Source organism: Zerene cesonia, chromosome 5 (assembly GCF_012273895.1).
Source record: "Zerene cesonia ecotype Mississippi chromosome 5, Zerene_cesonia_1.1, whole genome shotgun sequence".
NCBI lineage: Eukaryota > Metazoa > Arthropoda > Insecta > Lepidoptera > Pieridae > Zerene > Zerene cesonia.
In genome coordinates, this window is record NC_052106.1 from 8668327 (window position 1) to 8690023 (window position 21697).

At 32.6% G+C, this 21697-nt stretch overlaps 1 protein-coding gene across 1 annotated transcript in view; it reads left to right on the forward strand.

Moving 5' to 3' along the window:
* The window catches only part of LOC119840130, a 298391-nt gene extending 282893 nt beyond the window's left edge, over positions 1-15498 (forward strand). The window contains exons 4-9 of the mRNA XM_038366643.1: positions 8022-8400; positions 11431-11600; positions 12089-12702; positions 13062-14589; positions 14793-14904; positions 15223-15498. Coding sequence (XP_038222571.1) covers positions 8022-8400; positions 11431-11600; positions 12089-12702; positions 13062-14589; positions 14793-14904; positions 15223-15349 — 2930 coding nt within the window. The 3' untranslated portion in view covers positions 15350-15498. The remainder of the gene's footprint in view (positions 1-8021; positions 8401-11430; positions 11601-12088; positions 12703-13061; positions 14590-14792; positions 14905-15222) is intronic.
* Positions 15499-21697: the final 6199 nt, after the last annotated feature.

A 21697-nucleotide genomic window follows, 5' to 3' on the forward strand; every position in this document is an offset into this window, starting at 1 on the left:
ATAGAGTCCTCGTACTTGTGTATTTTCACTGAATTTACTAAGTCCCTGAATATTTCAAAGTGATTATCCTGAGTAGTACAGATCAAAGTACTTACAGTTTCACAGTCCCGATATATCACTTACACATTCACAATCCTTATTGTCACTTACTGTTGCACTGATCACAACCACCGCTTTTATTATTTAGTATCCGGCCGAAGAACCATGAATAACACTGGAGGATCTGAGCGAAACACTGTTTACTTTCCAACGATTTATTCTTCCCGATTTGCACTGTACACTTTTACTACACTATTTTACAACACTGTATTTTGTTGACTACTGGATGTACTGGATGTACTGGTTACTGGATTCTGAATACCAACCCTTTGTACAAGATAGCTTATACATATATTGTTGAGAACTTTACTAGCGTGCTCTAGCTTCGCATAGAAGAGAGCAGCGCCATCTGGCGACAGTGATCGAAGTTCTAACAACTAGCATCTGATCAAATCTACATATTTCGCTCATTCAGGAGATCATATTTCTTACAATTAATTATCGCTAAATAATATTATACTCAATATATTAAAAAGTGACTCAAATGTATGCAAACAAATATTTCCTATAGCTTTAATTTTGCTTTTATGGCATTAGAAAATTACGTTCCATTTCTCTTTCTCTCTAAAATTTTATCTAATAGGTAAGTATTTTGGTTAATAAGCATATATATTAACATCTCTTCAACGCCCCAAAAATTAAGGAAGTTCTCAATCTTTATTGATTCGTATTCGGTTTATACTAGATAGGAGTTTTCGACTGAGTCATGCATTTATTTTTGTGTTACATTCGGTACTTGTTGGCATTTGATTTAAGAAATTGGAGTTATATCTCCCCGCTCCCCCCGGCCTCAAGATCGTCGGTGGCTTATTTGCAGAAAATATTTATACGAAGCATAGTTTCATCTTGCTACTGAACTACATTTTCACGACGACGTGCTTTTAAATCATAAAATTATGGAGGATTTTTTAAAGATAAAAATTTTAATTATTGAACACTAGCTGCGCCCCGCTTTTCACCCGCGTAAGTCTGTATCCCGTACGAATATCGGGATAAAATATACCTATATGTTATTCCAGTTATCCAGCTATCTACGTACCAAATTTCATTGCAATTAGGTTAATTGTTTTTGCGTGAAAGAGTTACAAACACATCCTTACAAACTTTCACATTTATAATATTAAAATAGTCACGTATAAAACAAATCAGCCTTTTCGATATGATTTATTTGTCGATTAGATTGTGTGAGTTGAATGATTCATCCGCCATTATGTACCGAAAGCAGCCTATTACTGATTAATTGAGAAATTCCTCTTGTTAGGAATGCCTTGTTGCATTAATTATATCAATTGTAAACAGCTATGATTAGTTGCTGTGTAAATAGGCGTGTATAACTAGATGGGACAATACCCATAGTCTGGGTGCAAATATTAAAATCGAAAATTAAATAAACAATAACATCATACTAGGTATACGACTTAATCCTCTTTTAATGTTTTAAATTCTTCAATGTCATAAAATTGATTCACAATTAACCAGTTCGTCAGTCTCTTTTTATATAGATTCACTGATAGTTGCATGAAATTATCCGGTAACCTAACCTACCAAAAGATACTTAGTTTGAACGATTCTAATAAAAGATGTTAAACTTTAGAACCATTAAAGTCTTCATGAAGAACATTTATGGTAACAAAGATTTACCACTGCATAGATAAAAAATAAGACGCCAGCAATAAAAAAAAATCTTTTAACTGTGACTGATCGTAAAACAAAGAACCTTTACGACATCAAATCTCCGATCACAATACACTCACAGCCTAAATCTGTTTTTGGATGCAGATAGCGAAGCAATAATATGGAGGCGGCATCACCGGCTGGGCGCGAGCCAAACTGATATAAATGATCCTTGCTATAAGGAGCTGGGAGGATGCACGAATGATGGATGTGCAAATAACATTATTAATGCGACGTTTTGTTTGCGATGGTTTTGGATCGCTGGAACAGACAATATTTTCTTAATAGCAAAGATATTTACAAGACATTTCGAACTGCACAGGACACTACAATGTATAAATTGTCCTGGATGGAAAAAATAGTCTTATATGCCTATACTACACAATAAACTACACCCATGGACTGATATTATATTCTTATAATTAACTTCTAAGTACATAGTATATTTGCATACAATAAAATAAAATTTGAGACATTAATAATTTTATTATATATAAGATGCTATATATTAAAATCATTGGTAAAGGTATATACATCTGTTCAGCTCCATCATCTTCAAAACCAATTTCTAATAAACGCCCTTAAGACCTGATAACTACAGCACCGTTTCATTAAAACTGCCGTTTCCATAGCAACCAGTCGATGTATTCTCGTCATCGCATCACCGTTCGCCCCACACCGCTGGTAATCGGATCGGAATAACGTCTCAATATAACACAGACGCAGATAGCGCCAAATATGCTGTAATCCTATTATATCGTCAGCTGACGAAGGAACATTATAGTGGGAAGTTTTTGGTTATGGGATTGACCACATGCGTCGAACTATTGTATGATTATGGTTCATTGTTTGGCTTATTCTATCTTTTGTTAGATCTTAATTTATGTGTGATTGTTTTATTTAAAATATAATACAAAAGAGATGTATATACGTTATGTATAATATAATGTATGTTTTTTATATGTTTGAGCTAACTTTAAGGTGGATATTAAGTTATAATTACTATAGTTATGACAATAATCTTTTCTATGCCCAACTTAATCCTTACTTAGAAATTCCGAAGATTATAAAGATATTGAACATTAATCGTCGAAATTTATCCACAGTTAGTTTTAATCATATTTTAAAAGTTTAATCATACGATATCCCATGTTACTCAGCTTCAATTATACATTTATTTAACTAGATTTCTTCTAGACGCGCTTCTGAATCGTTATAGACACAAATGATTTGCCGACGGTTTTGGAAGCGTTGCGTAAGCCGTGCTAGTCAACGATGCATTCTGCTGGCAATGATTTCACGACTAAACGATTACCATTTAGCGCTCGCAGAACCTTTTAATTATGCATGATTTAATACTTTGTTATTATCGACGGCCGCATTTCATGGGGCGAAGTTTTCAAAATTTCATTACCCGCCATGTAATTTGTGGTAACCGATACGCGCTGAATTATTCCGTGTGCGTTAATGTCGATGGTCGGTATTAAAACCGGTTTAATTTTATAGTTACATTAAATATTCACACGTTTGCTAGCGTGATTTTACGTTATTATTGTAAAGGCGACTGAAAACATTTGATTAATCTATTCCTATTAAGAGCTGAAGAGTTGCGTGACGCGCTGATCTCAGAAACTACTTGGCTGAGTTGGAGGAAATTTGGTAGGATATTGTAGTTTGAGATCCGTTTTCCTCGCATAGTAAACCTTTTGTCCGTTACAAAAGGTTCACTATACAAGGAAAATCTTGGACAGTTTATTTATTCCTTGAAATCCTATTTGAATTTTCTATTAGCATTTCTTATTGCCGTTATATAGAAGCCAATATGAAGGAGCTAATTTTTCATAAAAAAATCCTTAAAAAGTCTCAACGCCTAATTATGTATATAGCATATAATATCTACACATTGATGATTTACCTTGTGATAATTTACCTTTACCTGTTATCTACCATACAAATAAGAGTATAAATATTCAAACAAGACGTCATATCCATCTGTTTTAATTTACTTGTCTCCCAATGACATGCGCTTTCATTTTCCATACATTATCTCACAAAAACCTCTTCATCATCAATCTTAATATCCAGCGTTTGCCTGATCGATTATTGATGTAGGGTTGAGCTCCGATATCCTGCCTTTACGTAAATGCGCTTCTAAGAAGCCAACAATATTTCAAATATTAGATTTTAATCGGTTTTAAAAATATTCTGAACTCTGCTATGAGAATTTGTGCTGCTATGCGAAAGTTGCTTTGTATGGTATGTGTAATAATGTTTAGGCGCTGTTTAAAAAATTTGTTATATCTATTTATATATTCTTTATAGCACTTTATATATTGAAATTTTTTTTTATCTATAATAGGGCAGCGCTTGACCACGGTCTCGCTTGATAGTAAGCTGAGCTGTAGCCTAAGCTGGATCGCGCTTTGCTTTGAAGTTTTGCCAAAAGTAGAACATAAGAAACAAAGGGCGGCTTATTGCTTAGTAGCAATTTCTTCCAAACAACTCGTACTTATTGAACACATTGTAAAATAGAATAAACAATAACAAAAGTATGAGAAATGGTCAAAAGCTTCTACAACACGTTTTACGTTAGTCATGAAATAAACGTTAGTGCGTTTTTATTATTTTTCTAACCTTTGCCTTTTGTTTATAGTTCAAATGAACACCTGTAAAGACAACATAAAGTCTTACATATATTATGTTTGCAAAAGCTATCATTTTCGAATCATTCCATACATGTGATCTATTACGCTCGTCTAACAAACATAACTTCAAACTAACCATGTAACGTCGGGAGTACATATACCTCCAGCGTATCCTTTGAAGCGTTAGTACAATGAATTATTCAATCACCCTTTGTCCAAGCAGCAATGTATCTTCGAATCACCGAGGGAACCGAGACACCGATAGTTAGAGCAAACGGGATACGGGGGGATGTCGTCACAAATTTGTCAGTTCTACCGGGGCTAATGTATTCGTAAAGTTTCCAAAAGCCTTATTGGAGTCTCCGAGGAAAAAGGGGAAGTCTAATGGAAACAAGTTTAGAAATTCGACGGTTTGTTGTTTCAAAGGGACTGATTTTTGGAATGATAAGATTGAATTTTTAATATTCAAAGTTGGGACAGGCGACAGATTGGGGTTATGTTAGGATTGTACGCTCAATGTTAACCGACTGCGCTGATAAAAAAAAATCGTGTGTAGGTCAATAAATAACGAAAGGAAAATTACAAGAAAGTTTTTTTATAATATAATGTTATTTTATACCCAATGATTTGCGCCTTATTATATTACTGTGTAATATCCTAATAATTATCAGAATTGTTAATTAGGTATTACATCGAATCGAATTAAATTACAAGTTTCCAAACTATTTGAATTTTGTTTGCAAACTGTAATAGATTTTGCATAAGCAAATGAAATCATAATATCGAATGTGTTTACCGTAATTACTTACAAGAAATAATTGAACACTTATAGTTTAAACCTCCATGAAGTTTAACATGTATATATTTTATTTTATTCATTATCTCTTCGCCCGCAAATTTTGTGCTTCGTAAATTTCCGAAGTGAAGCCAAATTGATAATTTTACTACTTGATATGCGTTTATCTCGTGAAAGATTTATTTAAGTAAAAAAAAATATTTATTAGGAAACTTTGACCTTTGAAACAAAAATGACTTATAAATAAAAAAAAAATATTCACCAATTAATGTATGTAAAGCCACCAAATTCTGTTTATAAAAATTCTTAATGTATAGAATTAGTCTGTTTACTGTTTTATTATAGATAAAGAATATAGATATACCCAATACATATATGACTAAATGAAATAGGTACCCTTTACAACAGAACCAAAAGTCCTACCGCAGACTTCATCGAGCACAATTTCCAGAAAGATTCCAATTAAAATGCATTAAGCGACATTAAGTGCTATTCAAAGAGCAGACAAAATTAGCGTTCTCATTTTTAAAACTAATTACAGTGCTTTCAGAATTACAGAGCTTCAAAGTTTAATTAATAAGGGAGAGCTTACCCTATACTGGAATAAGTAACTACTTTCAGTTTAAATAATTTTCAGCTCACTGTTACATGGTTATGTCTATTTTGCGTTTTGTTTCTTTTTAAGCATGAATGCGTTTGTTTGTGAAGTTATGTTATAACGGAGTTGATTTGCTGTTTGATTTTTAAGTTGTGTTTAACGTATTTTTATAACTAAAGACAAAGAGATATGATATGTGATAAATGTAAATGGCTATTTCACGTGATGCTATAAATGAAATAAGCAATTTATACGTACAATATAAACTGATACATTTGGACATTTTCTTGATGCATTCATTGTACGCAGCTGTCCACCATTACACCAATAGAATATTAGAATTAATTGAATTAAGTACTAAAAGCTTTTAATTTTTTTTGTAACTATTTGCTCCTTACTTTGATTCTTAAACTGTTGTCTCGTATCTCCAGCTACGACCTCCATTAAAATCTAGTTAAATCTCATCATGATCCCAAAATGAAACTCAAGCCAATCAGGATATATCACATTATCACCATTTGTACAGAATAATCTCTGTTTCGATAACTATCTGCCCAGTTTCCCCACATCTTAGTCGAGCAATAAATTAACCTTCAATAAACATTTATCCGGTTTGTACCGGTTCACGGTCCGCCGAATTCCTGCTCGAACCGGACTGAACCGGACAAAACACGACTCGGCTTTTATCCGGTTATCCGTTATTTATGTAACGAACTTGTGCGAAACTGTACAGTCATTCTTGTGTTTAATGATTTGTTGATTTGTTCTCCAATATACGTCAATGGAATTAATATGGGTTTAGTTTATGAGAATAACTTTACATTGTTCGAAAATCGCCAGGTGCTTTGTTGTTTCAATTAATGAATAGTTCATTCCTTATTGAGCTCATAACATTGAGGTAAATACCAAATGTACAAAAACAAACATTGAAACATTTAATGATACTTGTATTTTGCTTCTATAACGTTATTTTGTACTAAAAGCATATATCTGCAATGAAGATACGAACAAAATTAAAAAAAATAACCATTCACATAATATGTTATTTTTCGTATTACAGTGTTAAATATAAGATATACCTAATGTAGGGAATTCATATTATTACTGCTTTGTTCTCTATAAAATATCTGATATATATTCTGCATATAAAATAGACAAATAGCACTGCACATGCATAGAAAGCATCCAGAATATTTGTATTCACGTGATCCCGTAACTCGTTGGCCTGATTCCCAGGTCGGTCTAATTGAAGCCTGAAATCTATGTGTTGGAGAGGTCTTAATTATCGGAGGTCTGAAAGACTCATGTTGACTTTCCTTGTGATGAGAATGACTTTGCTAATTACAAGGAAGGCTCAGATTTTGTACGGAAAGTGCTGTGCGAATCTTCAATTGGTAATAACGAGGTGCGAAAAATGTTAGAACGTAAACATTAAACTTGTGACGTATCGCTTGTTTTCATAGTTTTTAGAGGAATGTTTCGTTTGTCTTATCAGTGATTACATCATAAATTGTATGTAAATCCCCAATGGTATCAGACTAACATCACAATGTTTGGATGATCCTTTGTATCCCTGAGAGAAAGGCGATTCTGAAACGTTCAAAATGCTCTCGTTATGTACGCTTAGTTAAACCTGATTTCAACACATAGTTGTGCAATGAGCACTTGAATAGTTCTAGCGTAGTTGGCTTAAACAATTTAAATGTACTTATAATTACAACCAACATTTGCTTTATGCAGTAAATATCTAACGAATACATTTTTTTTTTATGTGATAAATAAATAATTTTCAAAAGTTTTAGAATATCAAAAATCTATTATATATAGCATGTAGTTTGATTTATGTACATAATATATATAAATATAAATATAATATCCATATTCATGTTATATATAAATATAACATGAATATGAATTGAATTCGCTATTGCATTCTTTTAAAAGATACAAAACATTCAAATATTATGTAACCATCGAGATCAACTATTCAGATAAATATAATCTTTCTTCTTTTCTTCTTCAACGAATGCGTCTAAAATCCTAATCATCCAACATGATCCTCTTGTGAGAAATTTTGAAAGAATAGAAAAAATTTGATCACGAGGCAGGATTCGAACCTGCGTATCTTGCCTAACCGTAGCAAAAATTTCTCATTTATAAAGCATTTCAATGCTATCAAACTAAAAATTAAATGATCCTCTTGTTTCAGACTGCCTTCACCTGCAGCTATACCGAGACCCGAAAGACAGATACAAGAAGGGACAAACAAAAGCGTCCCTCTCGCTCCAACAGTACCTCGGTTTCGAATCCGGCTTCACGTTAGACAAAGAATCCAACACGATCGCGATTATTTGTCAAGACGTGATCGTGGTCCTCGCGTTTGAGACGAGAGAGCGGCTGATAGCTTGGCAAGTGAAGGTTGGGAGTCTACTTGGTTCCTCGAAGCAGTTCCTCGTTATGGTCGGTAACGCGGGGTCGAGGAAGTTACCTGCGGGCCCAGCGCGACTACACCTTCAAGGGAAGCGATTCACACTGACTAGCGGGGTGCCTCCAAGGGTACTGGGCTTGTGGGAGCTAGCACATCTAAGGTAAGTATATATATACCAGATTATTCAATAAATTACATGATATTATAATACATACGATTTTGGTTCTTGAGGTAAGTGTAATTATATAAGTTCATAATTATGTTGTTCCTTAGAATATAATTTACCTTTTTATGTAGTTACATATGTGGAAATGGAGTTTGTTCTAAGGCCATTAAATTTCTTCTTTTCTCCATTTTTAGACGTTTTTTTAGAAGTAGACTATAAATTGTTTAGTGTCCTTTCCCCCCATGTTAAGGGTGAAAATTATAGATTTATTATTTATTTTTGATGCGCAGATCAAATCAATTTCCCTTATATACTATTATGAACACTAATTTTCAAATATATAAAACACATACAAAATATAATAAAATACGTGATTGTATTATTGATAATTTAAATAAATCCCACCAATGAAGCATTCAATTCAACGTAACAAGGTCACAACCCATCGTTTGTCACTTCCCATTACAATCGCTTTAATAAAATTTGTCATTAATTTGGCCGGCCGTTAATTATTATTGATGATGTAAAAACATGCTGTGCGTTTGTTTTTAAATTTATACGTAATTTAACAAAATTCCTTTAAAAAACATATTGAATAAAATGTATATATTTGCAGTTAATGTGAAAATATTGTAATGTGATTAATATATTTTTCATATAAATTTATTGTAACAATAGAAGTTCCAATAAATAATGAACATAAAGCAACATTAAATAAAAATTCCAATAGATTTCTTAATAGTAACTATAACATAATATGCCTATATTATATATAAGCAAAGTATAACTGCCCTATACTAACTCTTAGCCAGCTCCTAACTCGCATGCAAGGATAGTGCGGTATTACCATCGGTACAAACACAACATTAAAGCATTACTTTTAAAACTTATATACGAAATAATAAAACGCGATCATTCCGCGGTAGCCCATAAACATCTGCTATATACTCCGTCTAGCCGAGTTAATGGTGTCGACATCCGCTGCCGCCATTTTGTGAGCGCCATGGTGTCGCCATCTTGCCACGCTTCCGTGTCTTGCCAGAATATGTATATTTCTAACTTAGAAACACAATAAATATAAGTTTCGACTGTCGGGAATAACGTATTTGCTAGAACTATACGTTAGTCGATAATTTATTTAAATTTAATATATGCGCTGGCATTTGTTATATGGAATGTTTTGTAATGGCAAAATGAATTATATTTTTAAAATCATAAGTATACATTTATTTTTCGCTTTTGAGTATTGTGAAGTTTCTTAAATTTTTGTTAAAATATAATTATGTATACTAGTGTGGTACACTGAAATGTTGAAAATGAAGATGTCCTATTCAATAAGTGATTATGTTTAAGAAGACAGTATTGCAAAATTCCTTTAATCTAACTATTTAAACCTCGTTATTTAACTGAAAAATTCCACATAGAACAAGACTCACAACACACCACATTTATGCTAAATAATTAATGAAACAGCAAAACTCTCCTAAGCTAATATGAAAATCATGAAGCCATTATAAGCAAGTAACAAACTGCGAATTTCTCTAAAACTGTCACATTGTGTACGTAAACGGTGCACTCGACCAAACCTTTTATGTTCGGCGACGCCCATTAGAAGGGAACCTCGTATGAGTTGGTACGAGTTAGTAACCGCAGCTCCCAGTTCTGCTTTATTCAGTAACTCTGCAATTTTCAGCTTAAAACATGTAAACGAGAAGTTGGCTTATAATGGCTGCCACCACAAAGGGAAGTTTTATGCATTACTTGAGTATCTATTTGGAATAATAATAAAAAATAATAAAAAATTTCTTTATTTGCCTTCACAATTATAAAACTACTGAGTAGTATTAACATTGTGAAAGACTAGTGTCTGAAGTAGGTCGTCAAAGACCTGTAGTACAGATCACTAGCCCCCCTCGCGGATAGCACTACTAGTAGGAAAGGTAATGTGATACAATTAAGAAGAATAACAAAAATTGCACTTAAGCTAAAATTTAAAATACAGTTCTTATATAATAATTTAATGCGTGACCAATGTGTGTGCGTGCTTGTGTGTGTGTGTGTGTGTGTGTGTGTGTGTGTGTGTGTGTGTGTGCGTGCGTGTGTGCGTGTGCTTGTGCGTGTGTAGGTGTGACTGCGTGCTTGCCGAAGATATGTATATGAGTGAAAGTTCAGAAAGAAAATCTTTGCGTTGTGCGAGTAATTACGTTGGGGACGCGAGATTTTTAATTTTTAATGATATGGAATGAAAAAGGATGGTGGTATTTGTTTTTGTACGTGTAGGATAGAAATACATTCATGTGTGCGTATTTTTATCATATTATAAATAGACATTGATTGTATCATTAACGTATATATTTTGACACATAATAAGAAATATTATCAAAATCAGTAGCGACACTATACAAAATTTTGTTTGAAATATTATTATACTGCACCATAACGTAGAAATGACATGGTTTTTACTGAAATTTCGGTAAAATTAGTCTTATTATACCTATATAAAATACCTACCTATAACTAACCTACATAAAAAGGACAATAATTGACATTTAAGGAAATATTAATATGCCACGATTTCCTTCAATCCAATCAGATTTCCGTTCTATTGGTCTTCGAGAGCGATCGAATGTGTAGGAGCACCCTTGACTTTACACAGACCCTCATGCGTTGCCTTTTTACCTCCCATTTCCTATGAAATTCGCTCGTTCATGTTTCGATGCTGAAATTCCGATTATTGTTTAGTTTCCATTTACATTTTTGAAACTAGCTTCTGTTTCTAACCTATAAACGGAGAAAAAAATATGCATGTCAATGTTCAAATTGAGTTTATGATTTATCTAAAACTTCTAGAAATACTTCGATGATGACTAACCAGCAGTATTTACTTCATGAGTTTACATACAGACAAACGTATAACAATTTTTTAACTTCCCCTCATAAATAGATATCAGTATTATAGTTATTATAGTTCATATTTGTTTTAATTTGTACAATTTTTTTGCATGTATGTTTGTTATTTTACAGGCGTTATGGAGTTGTAGAGGGTCGGTTTTGTTTCGAAGGCGGCTCGCATTGTGGCAAAGGCGAAGGGTTACACGTGCTAATAACAGACCAGGCGCAAGACATTTCGGATGCCTTCGATCAGGCAGCGCATGGTAGCTTACTCACGGCTAGGTCGACACGTGGTAATACAGGTAAATTTGATACTATTATATCTCAAATCAAACGAGGTAGGCTTAACAAGACAGTGTTTTAATATATTAAATATTATCAATTCTGTCAGATATCAATTGTGTTTTATTATTCTGCTGGATAAATAACTGTCAGCTAAGATACAGATATCCTATAAAAAGTTGAATTACTTTGAAACGTTGCGCATTCGTACGGATTGTGCCTTGGTGTTCGAACGTTTATTATTCAATGCTCGACCCACTACCCTCACTTTGTGGATAGTCTTTGTGACTGGCTGTGATTTGTTATCTACTGACCGCATCAATTAAGCAGTCGTGTAGATCGCAGTGCATTCTTATTTTGATCAATATATTATTCAATGCAACCTCCTTTTTGATTTATTACTCATATTATAATATTTTTGATTAAAAAATTATTTTCTTATAAAATCATTATATTTATGTTTATGTGTATATGATCTAACTATAAATAATACACACGCTGTTTGCAGGTAATGAGAGAATCAAATCGCGGCCTAATACACGCATGTCAGATCTAAACACTCAAACGTTCGACCAATCGATGCCTGATTCAGCGAGTGCGCTATACGAAGAGAACTACTTCGGCGAAGATTGCGGTGAAAGTTCCTCCTTTTGGCCCTCTGATGAACCGAGAGGGTTCGAACAAGAATACAGACCTGATCTGGATCTCCCCAAAGCCCCCTGGGAAGGAGCCGATCACGTTACTTTAGAGCGTTGTAGTAATTGTCAATCGAAACTCGGTGCAATGTCACGTTCATCTACAGTGGCTTTGACTCCCGGAACTAGCTTCAATCCTGAGTGGACTATGGAAGCTGTACCTGAAAGTCATTCCGATAATTCTTCGAATAGCGCTGAATATTTGACCCCGAGAGCTATTAAGAAAAACCTTAACACGTGCAATTGTCAAGATCGGCCTCCAGAGAGGCCTCCCAAACCTTCTCAATACGACCAGAAGAGACCTCCGGCCCCTCTTCCCCAGCAATCGTGTAACTGTGCAAAAAACGATGAAGTTCCTGTTCCAGTACATAATCCTAAGGTTGGGCCTTATGAAAATTATGATGTTCCTAAAACATTGCATGCAGAGGTAAGCGGATACTCAATGATTATAACGTTCTCTTGAAACTGAGTTAGCAAAAGATTCGTGTCAAATGTTCATAAATCTTTAATTCCCCTAAAGTGTTGAAGTTCATAATACAATCATGTAAAAGAGCAGACATTTGGAGCAATTTAATCTTAATTATTAAGCTGTTATTTCCATCGGTTATTAATTCTTTTAATTAACTTGCTATTCTATATATTGCTCAGTCACGCTTAATTGTATTGTAAAAAATTTCAAACTCTCCATTATTCCTATATCATCTTGCTATTGTTTTCTTTTTTTCCAAAAATGTTAGTACTTTTTGAAAATAGAGTATTATAAGTAACGTATGATATTTCTTCTAGATCGATAATGCAGAGCACTACGATACGCCAAAGAAAATAAAACAAGCTATAGCTGATGATCTATTTCAAGTAACTAACACATCCATACCTGGTTCGTTAGTACTGAAGAAACAATGCGGTTGTATTCTCAAATTCGGATCAAGGAAGAAACCAGTTGTAGTTGAATGCGACGACAGCCTACGACCTGTCGAATGCCCTTGCCAAAAAGTAACTAATTGGGCGAACAATTTGATTGGTCTTCCGTATTGCAAACGTAGCTCGAGTGGTGATAAAGTAAATGCTGATGTATCAATCCTGAATTCTGAAGATGAAAATGCTTTATACGCCACCGTAGATGTTTCTAGGAAAACTAATCGCCAAAGCACATCAACGGATAAGGACTCTAGTCAAGGGTCATACGAAGCCGGTTTTACTAACTATCAAAATATGGAAGTATCAGATGATAAGGAATATGAGGGACCTTATGCAAATTACGAAAATTTGGAATTTGCATTATCATTGGAATATTACGAAAATGCAAAAGATTTGTTGAAAAAAGCTGGTGTAACTCAAAACGAACTAGATGCGCTTAGTGCAAATATAAATTTGGCATCTCAAACTCTGCCCAAGAAACAAAAGCTATGCACTAAATGTCACCATTGTCAATCTTCAAAAGATCGGCCACATAATTCAAAAGGGAAATGTGATGAATACCTTCTAATGGAACCCCCGAAAGATGCCAAGATTGAGCATGTAAATCGTACAATAGGAGCAAACCTTGGATATACTCCTATGTTACCGAATCCAAATTGGTCACAAAGCCTCAAACAACCTTTACAAAAACTTTATCATATAGATATAGAAAAATCTCAGAGTATACCGACACTAAATGGTAATGCATCGATACAACGTGATCTTGACGTCTCGAGCAATATTAATAGAGAATCTTTGCAAAAACGATCCAGTTCTGTAGATTCAGCTCCACTTCTCGAAGATTTGAAAGAGTTCGATAGTAGTATTGGTAGCCACTTGACATCATCTTCACTAGAAACTTTGAGAAACTTAGCAGAAGAAAACAGATTAAAATCTCCTTGCGACAATGACGGTGAGTGCTATGAGTGTTGTAAGTCATCTGGATCTGAAAATAAAACGTCTGATGATAGTTATACAAAGGATATACCTCATTTACGAAACAAGCACATGGATAATGCGCAAATCAAACGATCTTCAAGCGTTCCCTGCAAAGGCGGTAACCGAGATTCGTCTAGTTCTAACGATTCTGGTGTATCAAGCTGTTCTATGAAACATGCTGGTGATTTCCAAGAGTTTGAGATGCCGCTCACGTCGGGGCAATCAAGGTATCATTACGTGATGCAAAAAAGATTACGGGGGAGTCTTTCCGGCTGCGTACACTCTTCATTACCAAGAAAGTCAAAGTCATCGGATCCTCTGCGAGACATGTCTATGCAAATTCACAAAGCCAACATTCGAGCTAAGTCATCGTCAGCGGAAGCAGAAGTACCAGTGCTTCCTCCCAAGCAGATAAAAGGTGAAAAAAAATTCAGCTATTAATTAACCCTTCTTACTTAGTTTTTATTAATTGGTTCTTAAAATAAAAGCCTTACAGACGATTTATACGAATATTGATTTTATATTGTATGACTGAATAGATTCCAAATTATATTTGAGTTTGTAGATAATATATTACTGTTAATCACGAAATATTTATCATATTTGAGACATACTTTTTAGGTGTAATGGACACACATAGCACGTCCAGTGGCACTTCAGACATGTCTGACTACATAGAAACTCTATCGCTTACCTCATCTCAATCATCATCTGACACACAATCGGGAGTAAGGTAAATAATTATATTATAATAATAAAATTTCAATTATATTTCCTTACTAATAATTACATTCAATTTTTGTTCAACAACTTCATACCTGGTGATAAAATGAATGAAAAATCATCGTTTTCAAGAGGAACAGTTGGGCATAATATTGTACAAGATTTCTAAGTGGATTTAGAAACAAAGAAAGACTGAAATTCTGTACACATTGTGATATATGTTACACTTCTACTTATTAATACACCATAAATGCGTTCCTTGTTTTTTGAACTATAAAAGAATGTTGTTTTTTTCTGCTATACCTACTAATCTAGATTATTTTCACAGGATAAATCGACAACCTACTAGCACGTTGCGTCCGCGCTCAGGCAAAGAATATCATAACCTAGATCCCATCATAACCTCTATGTACAAGAACGGCAAAGACCTTGCCAACTATACTAACCTGTCCTAAATATATAACTCAAGAATAAATATTTTATTTATAATATTGTAGGATACCAATGAGAGACTGTATATAACCAAGGGTTCTTTTTAGATACCTTATTCATTTTACCGTTATATTTTGTATTTTTATAAACTGGGGCAATTTGTTGTTTTACATTTTTCCGTTGTGTTTTTTAATGTTAGTACATTGTTATAGAATAAGATTTTTTACATTATACTCAATATTATTGCTTTTAATTCATATCTTTATTTATTTTTCATTTATTCTTTAAGCAGTGGATTATAGCATTTATTTTGAATGTTAATTTTAATTAGAATCGACGATGATTTTTGAATACTCGTTTTGATTTTTAAAATTATAAACATTGTTATTAAAACTGCTGATATTATTCTTAAACGTCATTTATTTAGTTATTAAATACTCTCTAGTCAAGGAATTTTAGATTTTTTATTTAAACTACAAAAGACTGAATAATTAGCTCTTTTTTACTTTCATATTCATCTCAAAAACTAGTCAATGTTTTTTTATTTTATATAATAACCACTATCAACTTTTGATACGTTTATAACACGAAAGAAACAAAATGTAAGGTAATTGTATAAAATTGTAAAAAGTTTGGTGAATATTCAAACAACGATTGCTAAAAATTGTAGCTCGTAATTGTTTTGACTATTGCAATTGATTCCACATCCCATTCAGAAAGAGAAAAATGATTGAACAGTAACATTTAATTCGCCAAACATTATTATTCTTGGAGTGCCGCAAGGTTCATATTTTGGACATGTTTTTTATATTGTGTCTACTAACAAGTAAAATAATATGCAATGTGGTGTCATTTTCACTAGTCATAGTTGGAGTCGTATTATATTAATATTGAAGAAAAATATATTATATAGAATCTATTTAATCCTATTAGTAATGCTTGATCATGATAATACAGACTTTTTGTTTAATATACTATTGTTTACATAATGTTAAGTAACTTATCATAATTATGGTTTATTATGCATTAATGACATTATTCGTTTGTCATATTAGATTTTTGTATTATATCAATACTTTGATAACTTGGTTACAACATACAAATTTATCTTTAATATTTGTGACGCAAAATTTCTATCACCTGAATTCGGTCTAAATTCATGAAACTTATACATTTTACTCATTGTTACATACATATCTGTAGTTACATCGCTAGCATTACCAATCCCGTACCGACTATCACTTCAAGTAAGTATGTATCTGCATAAGCATAAATAAACATATAGTTATTTGTAAATTTTTGTTTCATTTAAAATATCCTACCATCCTAATATAATATAAATACCATACAACATTATCATATTTAGAAATTAAAGACTTTTTAACGGACTTAAAACGCGATTTATTCATTACATTAATAACCCGACGTTTCGAACGCTTTACAGCGAGCGTGGTCACGGGGAGACTCAGTCTCCCATGAGTCTAAATGTATAATAGGCGTAAAATCAAACACAAGAAAATATTTTAATTATAAAAAGTGTTCATTGTTAAAGGAAGAGGACACTTTGACAGTCTTTTATAAAGTTTAAATATAATAACTTCTTAATAGATTAAATTTTTTTAAACATCGAGACTGTGTTTATGCCTGAGTAACAGATTTTTATACCAAGGTTATCCATATAGATTAAAAATAACTAATATCAAGCTCTCAATATAAAGTTTAAACTTTTACAGACATAAAAGCATTAAGGAAAATGCTTTTTATATCAAAACCAACACCAGAAACCGAATTACGTTAATGCTAACATAATTAGAATGCGTTTTAAAGAACCGCGCAATTTTCAGTCATCCGCTCAATGGTTGCGTGTGTGCGTGTGTGTGTATTATATCACACTCGCATTAATAAGAGTCAGAATATCTAATGAGAACAGAATTGCATAACGTGCGTAATTAATGTTAAAACTTTAAATCAAATAGAATTATGAAAATACGAGCTTCACTATAAGCTTATTTTGAAATGCAGAAAATAAACAATCGTCGGTTGTTAATCATTTAATATAGCTCATGAATTCAAAACAAAATGTTACGAAAGTGTTGTTAGGTGATTAAATATTATTTCCATTGACCAATTGAAAAGTTTTTAAAAATATTAGAAAGAAAGGTATTAAATTTCAATTTTTTTAAATGCTACATAATACTTAATTTTTATGTTAAATGCTACCTTGTAACTCGAGACGATACTCGCGTGGTATCCGAGTATAAATTATTTGATAATCTACGACTTTAATCTATCTCTGTTACAAATTTGATACTGATACAATGAGCAGTTTACGCATGAAAGAGTAACAAACATTCATATATCCGTCCATCCATCCCTACTTAGTATATAATATATAATTACTATTGAAAAAAACAATGAAACATTTTAGTTGATTAATAAAACATAAAATTGACCATTTCAATACTCGGAAATAGGACCTAATTTAAAAAGGGTGCAATAAATCATCCATATCAAGACATTTTTTAATTAGAGGTGTATAATACATCTCATCATAATCTCCAAAAAATAAAATCCACAACGCAGTACAAAATGTTTAACAATAAACTTAAACACAGTCAAGCAAAATATATTCCTCAATCTCTATAACTCAAAAGTTAATTATAATAAAACAAAAGATCCCAATTAACTATGCAAATGCTCATATTACGGAAGCTTTAAAATATAAGAGGAACGCTGGAATTAATATGCGCCGCATGCACGCCAGCATATATTAAACGATATGTCAAGATATTGCGAACCTGGTTCTGGATAGAGTCAATATACTGCATTCGGGATCTACAATTGATTTCCTAATAATACCAAGGAGGGCCTTTTTACGAGACTTACAGCGAATGCCAGAAATGGAATCTTTTCGACGCTTTGTCGAAATGTCGCGCAATTTCGCTATAAAGTTATTCATTTATATACTAAGTGCAAAAACGATGTAACTTAAAATGTCGTAGCCGCAATATAAAGATTTATTAGAGTTTTGTTATATTTTCTTGCTTACAATTTACTCAAAAAAACAGTGTTTCTACTACACACAGTACACAGTTTTATTACCATAATATTTAACACACAAATTGAGCACTTTTTTGTGCTTTTCTTTGTATGAATTTTATTTACTCCAGAAGCAAACAACTGTACAACAACTGTATTAAACATCTAAGGTTGTTTACGACCAACAACACTTATCGGTTTATCATTACCCTTACAAAAACATTCGATTAAAATACACATTTAAATATTTTGATACAAACGAATAAAAACACATCACACAGCTGTAAAGATTTGCATCGCTTGGTTAATACATTTGATGTCTGAGTCTTCACAGCTCGGAGCTGCAACAAAATGATTTGTCAAGTTGTACACAAAGGTATCTCGTGACAGACCCCAAGAGATTTAATACAATCAATAAATTGTAGGCTCCAGGTTAGATAGTGTCTAAGCGTTGTGCACTAGAATATAAATCCCTTGTGTGAGACCTGTTATTTGATTGAAATACACACCTTGTATGGGATACGGAGGTGAATATTAGTGTGACAGTTATATTGATATTGTTTCATAAAGCATATTACATCTGTTTAATTAATCAGATAAGCTTCCTTGGTGAAGTGAGAAGCGTGTGAGAGTTTCAGCTCGGATGTGTCGGGTTCGATGTTAATGCATTCAACGCTCAATCAAACACGATACTTTTGAAAATAAATAACTAAATCTTTATTAAAAATTCGGTTAACTTATTATATAATATTATATATAGCTAATCTATATCCACCAAAAAAAACAAATATTCAATCCCTCATTATTTACATTTTTTTACATTCTTTGCATAATAACGTTAATGGTATTTATGGTCGTAGCGCTATGTTTTATAATATAAGTGTATTCAAGATGTGAAAACAAAAGTCTGTTATGGAAAAACAATCTGCATTTTAGTTTCTACACTTATATCTGAAACTAACTCCAAAAATGACAAAAAAAAATTGACCAAAGAGCAAAACACTGGACTGCAAAAAATTCAAACATAATTTACCGTATATCTTGAAGAGATTACGAGAGACTAAGGTATGTTTCATATTTATTTTGATTTACATATTCCACAATGTACTCGACCCACTTCAGTGTTATATGGTGAAAATATTAAAATTTTTAATAAGAGAGCCGGCGGCGCATTTGCATAACTTTAACATTACAATTCCTTGCTCTGCTTTGTTTCCAAGCAATATCATAATTGTTCTAGTTTTAGTGTTTTGCACTTATTTATGTGGGTTTTTTTCATCTTTTAAAAGGCTTCTTATTTAATGAAGTGTGTACAAGCAGTTTTATTTGAAACTCGTCATCGTTATTTCCATGAAGTTATATTTCTTACATATACACTACAAAATATATTAATTTATAAACCTAAAATCTACTTTATTCATAAATAGGAATGTAACACGTATCCGCAAGTAAACCTTTAACCCTCAGGGAAACTATTGTTATTTTATAAAAAAACCGTATTGAAGACATTATCAACAATTGGATTTTTTTTTAGATTAGCTAAATGAAATTACTGCTACGATTAAATTATTAGTTTACCTTAAAGTTTTAAATGGAAAATAAATGTTTCACCTGCACAGTCAGCTTTATTTCCATGAATATTGAAATATAGATAAACATCTAAATAATTGCACGTCACTGTACAAAATATAGGTTTTATGCCTTTCCTAAATCATAAATTAATCGTATTAATCTATTCTAGATTGTACACATACAATATCCATCCCAATCCCAAATCCTAGACTCCCATAAGCGTATACATGTAGGCCAAGATGAGGGCTATAGTCTTAGCATACAGTAATTAACACACACAATGCATTACGAGCTAGGTTGGTAACGGCTAAGCGTCGTCTCCACACTGCTTATATATGCGCTTTAACGGAAAGCAAACATTATTGTCGTGCATATTAGCATCTAGATTATATAAAAATAACGGAAATATCGGAATATGTATAAACAACTAGCTTTCCGCCCGCGCAGTAAAGAAAAGATTGACAGTTCCGGGGTTTTCCTCGCATAGTTCCCATTTCTGAAGTGTTTCCGGCATAAAAACTATCAGACTATCGCTGTAAAAAATTTCATACAAATCGGTTTTCTGGTTTAATGTTAGTAGAGATACGAGTAGAGATGAAAGAATTATCGAAACAAAGTCTTTGATACGTTTTTACATAAAGCGCATTTTTACCTAAGTTTTTCAACACTTAGTGCATCTTAATTAGAAATAAATAAGGATGAATTATAAACACACATTAAATTGAAGGGAATTTAAAAAAGGAACTGTCAAATATACAATTAATTTTCATAGGTGACTTGATTCTTTCAATTGTTCGTAAACCATCTCGACAAATTGCATGCACCGATGAATTGTTAATCAAACGAATTGCTCAGTGTCTTACTAACTCGAGTGAGATCCAATCTGAGTGAATCGCAATTAGCTGGGCGGGGTCATTAGCGACGGGTTTTAATTTAACGTTCAGTGGACCGGTAATGGCTTCCAATTGACTTCTTTTAGATTGAAATTCGAAGGAAAAATGCTTGTTGTATGCGAGGGTTTAAGGTGTGATTTATTATACTAACTGCGATTCCTCTCGCATAGACCTATTTTGTCGATATTTCAAATTGTTGTCCTGACCCAAGACAATTATTAACCTATTCCAAAAAAATGGGGAGGTAGGAGATATACGGGTTTGTACATCGAAAATTTTGAATGGTTGAACTGATTTTGATGATTCGTTTTTTATTTCAAAGCCTAAAGAAATGTAGTCCAATTCTGACAATTCGAAAATGGTTTAGTTATTTTGTTAAAAATATATATTATCTTTTTTATTGACGTCAATTATTGATTGATAGATGGGCACAGAATTGTATGAGAAAAAAATACGTTAGTTTTCCTATTTCATATGTAGAACTGATCATTTTTTATTACGTAAATATACGAGGGCGTATACAAATAAACCATTATAATATTGCAACGTGCGCTCAATTACGACACTGGTCTAACGTTTCAAGTTTTGCTACAGAACGAAAAGTTGCATTTATATAAAATTTTAACTAACCCAGCTTTTTCATTAAAAACATGACGTAAAAACAGTAACGTGTAAAAACTATGACTTAGAGTCAATAATAGTAACTTGCAATAACGTGAAACTATAACTTTCTCTCACACACGCTGTACCCTAATACAGAATTTACAACAGTCATATAATAATATAATAATAATAATATAGCCTTTTATTCAGATAATCTTAACATACATAGTGAAAATAAACAGTTACAAACTAACAAAATATTAA